General features: G+C 49.7%; 1 protein-coding gene across 1 annotated transcript; it reads left to right on the top strand.

The window, feature by feature from the left end:
* Nucleotides 1–231: 231 nt before the first annotated feature.
* LOC136490824 (uncharacterized) lies at nucleotides 232–1,937 on the top strand. Its single transcript, XM_066487011.1, has 3 exons — nucleotides 232–496; nucleotides 626–769; nucleotides 1,634–1,937. Exons 1-3 carry the CDS (start codon nucleotides 458–460, stop codon nucleotides 1,811–1,813), a joined length of 363 nt encoding a protein of 120 aa, XP_066343108.1. The 5' UTR covers nucleotides 232–457; the 3' UTR covers nucleotides 1,814–1,937.
* Nucleotides 1,938–2,393: the final 456 nt, after the last annotated feature.

Below are 2,393 nucleotides of genomic sequence, written 5' to 3'. Positions count from 1 at the left end.
GAATCTTTTAAGCCTAATTAGACTATGATTGAACATTAATTACCAAATAACAATAAAAGTGCTACAGTATCATTTTTCAAAAAAAATTCGTCAACTAAACAAAGGCCTTATTGGGGGGAGGCCGTGCTCGGCCTGCACAGCACAAGAAATCTCGTCCCAAAGAGGACCAAAACATAATCTGAACAAGCCGTGGTCGGAAAGTACCACGTACGCTGTACGCGCCGGCGCGTGGCGCGGCTCGTTCCACACTTCCTCCTGCCCGAAACATATCGGCCACGCCGTTGCCATCCACGGCCACCAAACCATCACAGACTCAAAATATCTGCCTCACCGATCGCCACCGCGTTGTAGACTAGCCACACGACGATTTCACGGTTCATCGCCCTCGCAGGAAACGAGCTACGAGCTAGATCGAAATTCTCCAGCAACCAGGAATCAAGCGAGCGAGCAGTCCGCCATGGCCATGGTCGCGTCCACCTCCTTCGCGTACCACAAGGTATGTAAGCGCACGGTCACCGCTGTGATGTGATAGATATCCCAGATCGAACAGCTAGCTAGAGTTGCTGCTGTGAAAATCAATAGCAGATCGCTAAACTCTCTTGCTGCTGCTTCAAACTGCATGCAGCCGCGTTTCGCGGTGGTATGCAGGAAGAACAAGGACGGCCGGGACAGGGAGCGGGAGCGGGAGGACAAGGAGCACAAGCACCCCTACAAGGTCGTCGAGATCACGCCGCCGCCGCGGTGCCTCGGTGTCCGCTGCTTCCCCACCGTACGCGACATCTCTCTTCCCATATGTTTTCTTCTTCCATGTATGCTGCCATGTAGTATCTATAGAATGGTACTCACTAGTCACTACTCCGGTTAGCAACCCTTCGAGCTCTGAAGCTTGCATTCAGTTGATGTAACCTGACAGGTGCAGGGTTTGACACGAAGCAACTCGCAGATACTAAAGTTCAGTCGATGTAATCGGCTAGAAGGACTTTATTACCTTTCGCAAAGAAAAAAAAAACACTAACTTTAATTTGATGCCAAGAATATTCTTTCATCTGTCTGTAAAAGGAAAAAAAAAGGAAAACCCTTTCACGTATTCAATGCAACAATAATAACATAGCACTCACCAGTAGACGGCAAAATGCTCATTCATCCTGATTATAAGGCTGCAGCGACCAACAATAACACAGGCACTATGAGCAAGTGGAGTGGAGTAGCATCGTGCCCGCAGCCTGCTTGTCATGTTCAGAAACTGAATTTGCTGCACGCGTTCGAAAATTCACAGCTCCTTTGCTCAGATTCTGAACTTGTTGTTCTGAACATTTTTTTTCAGAGCTCCTTCTTCTGAATATTCAGTATTCGGAGAACGTCAGCAATTGCTGTCGCCACGAGTACTCTGCTAAAAAAAACACTGACGTAGTTTTCACATAGCTTGCCGCAGGGAGCTTCATATAGTTTGGTGCCTCTTTTTTATATATATCTCAACCTCTCTACTCTAGTACTCTTTGCATTGCATCTGCACTGCACACACAAGTTATCACTGAACTGCTGGCCGGTTCCTAGCTGACGATGTTGTTGTTCTTGGTTGTGTTGTGTGGCGGGGCATGGATGGCGACGGACGGACACGGACTACGCCAAGCAGAACATCCACTGCGGCGAGAGCGTGACGATCGAAGGGCAGGCGTACACGGTGTCGGCGGTGACGCATCGGTACCAGCTGCGCAAGGGGCGGTACGAGCCGAGCGAGAAGCGCCTCGACGTCCTCTCCACCGGCAGATACATCCTCAACCTCTACCTCCAAAACCTGCTCGACCAGTCCTAGCTAGGCGGATACATACCTAGCTACTGTCTGTCTGTATCTGTACATCAGCATCGCTTCACTCTATATACCACGCTATTATATATCTATGTAGATGTAAATAACAATCGATCGGTTCGGCTGCTGCTCCTGCTATGTCCATCGAACACTTGTCCCAGTGGGTGGTGGACGATCATGTCCGATCAATCGATCATGCGTCAGGGGATAGTGTTTCCCTTCGTGCTGCTCTGTGTAACTGAAAAGGCGAGATGAGGCATAAAGTTCACTAAAAAGGTTTCATATCTTTTCTGAAAACAAAAAAGTTCAGTAAAGGCGATGATGCCACTCGTGCGTGCTTAGCTTAATGCATCTTATCTGATCTGAAAGGAATAATCCCTCCTGTCCCTGTCATCAATTCATCATCGCCACGCCTCGGCGGCCTGCGCTAGTTTTCTGAAGAAGCCCTGAATGGATGACGATGCATCGATGGCGATACGCATCATCGATATACAGCCATACAGGTGTAAAGGCCGTTGGCGTCTCGCGGCCTCCCTCGTCATCCGGGCTCCCCTCCCCTCCGTCGGCCTCCCGTCGCCGTCGCCCA

This window comes from Miscanthus floridulus, chromosome 11 (genome assembly GCF_019320115.1).
Source record: "Miscanthus floridulus cultivar M001 chromosome 11, ASM1932011v1, whole genome shotgun sequence".
In the NCBI taxonomy this organism is placed as follows: Eukaryota; Viridiplantae; Streptophyta; class Magnoliopsida; order Poales; family Poaceae; genus Miscanthus; species Miscanthus floridulus.
The sequence above is the reverse complement of the archived record's forward strand: the minus strand, read 5'-3'. Positions and strand labels throughout refer to the sequence as shown.

Bases quoted from the DNA above. Each gene is read 5' to 3' on its own strand.
- LOC136490824 (XM_066487011.1), top strand. From the start codon at position 458: ATGGCCATGGTCGCGTCCACCTCCTTCGCGTACCACAAG. The intron at 497-625 runs GTATGTAAGCGC...AACTGCATGCAG, and splicing joins CCTCCTTCGCGTACCACAAG to CCGCGTTTCGCGGTGGTATG. The intron at 770-1,633 runs GTACGCGACATC...TACGCCAAGCAG, and splicing joins GTGTCCGCTGCTTCCCCACC to AACATCCACTGCGGCGAGAG.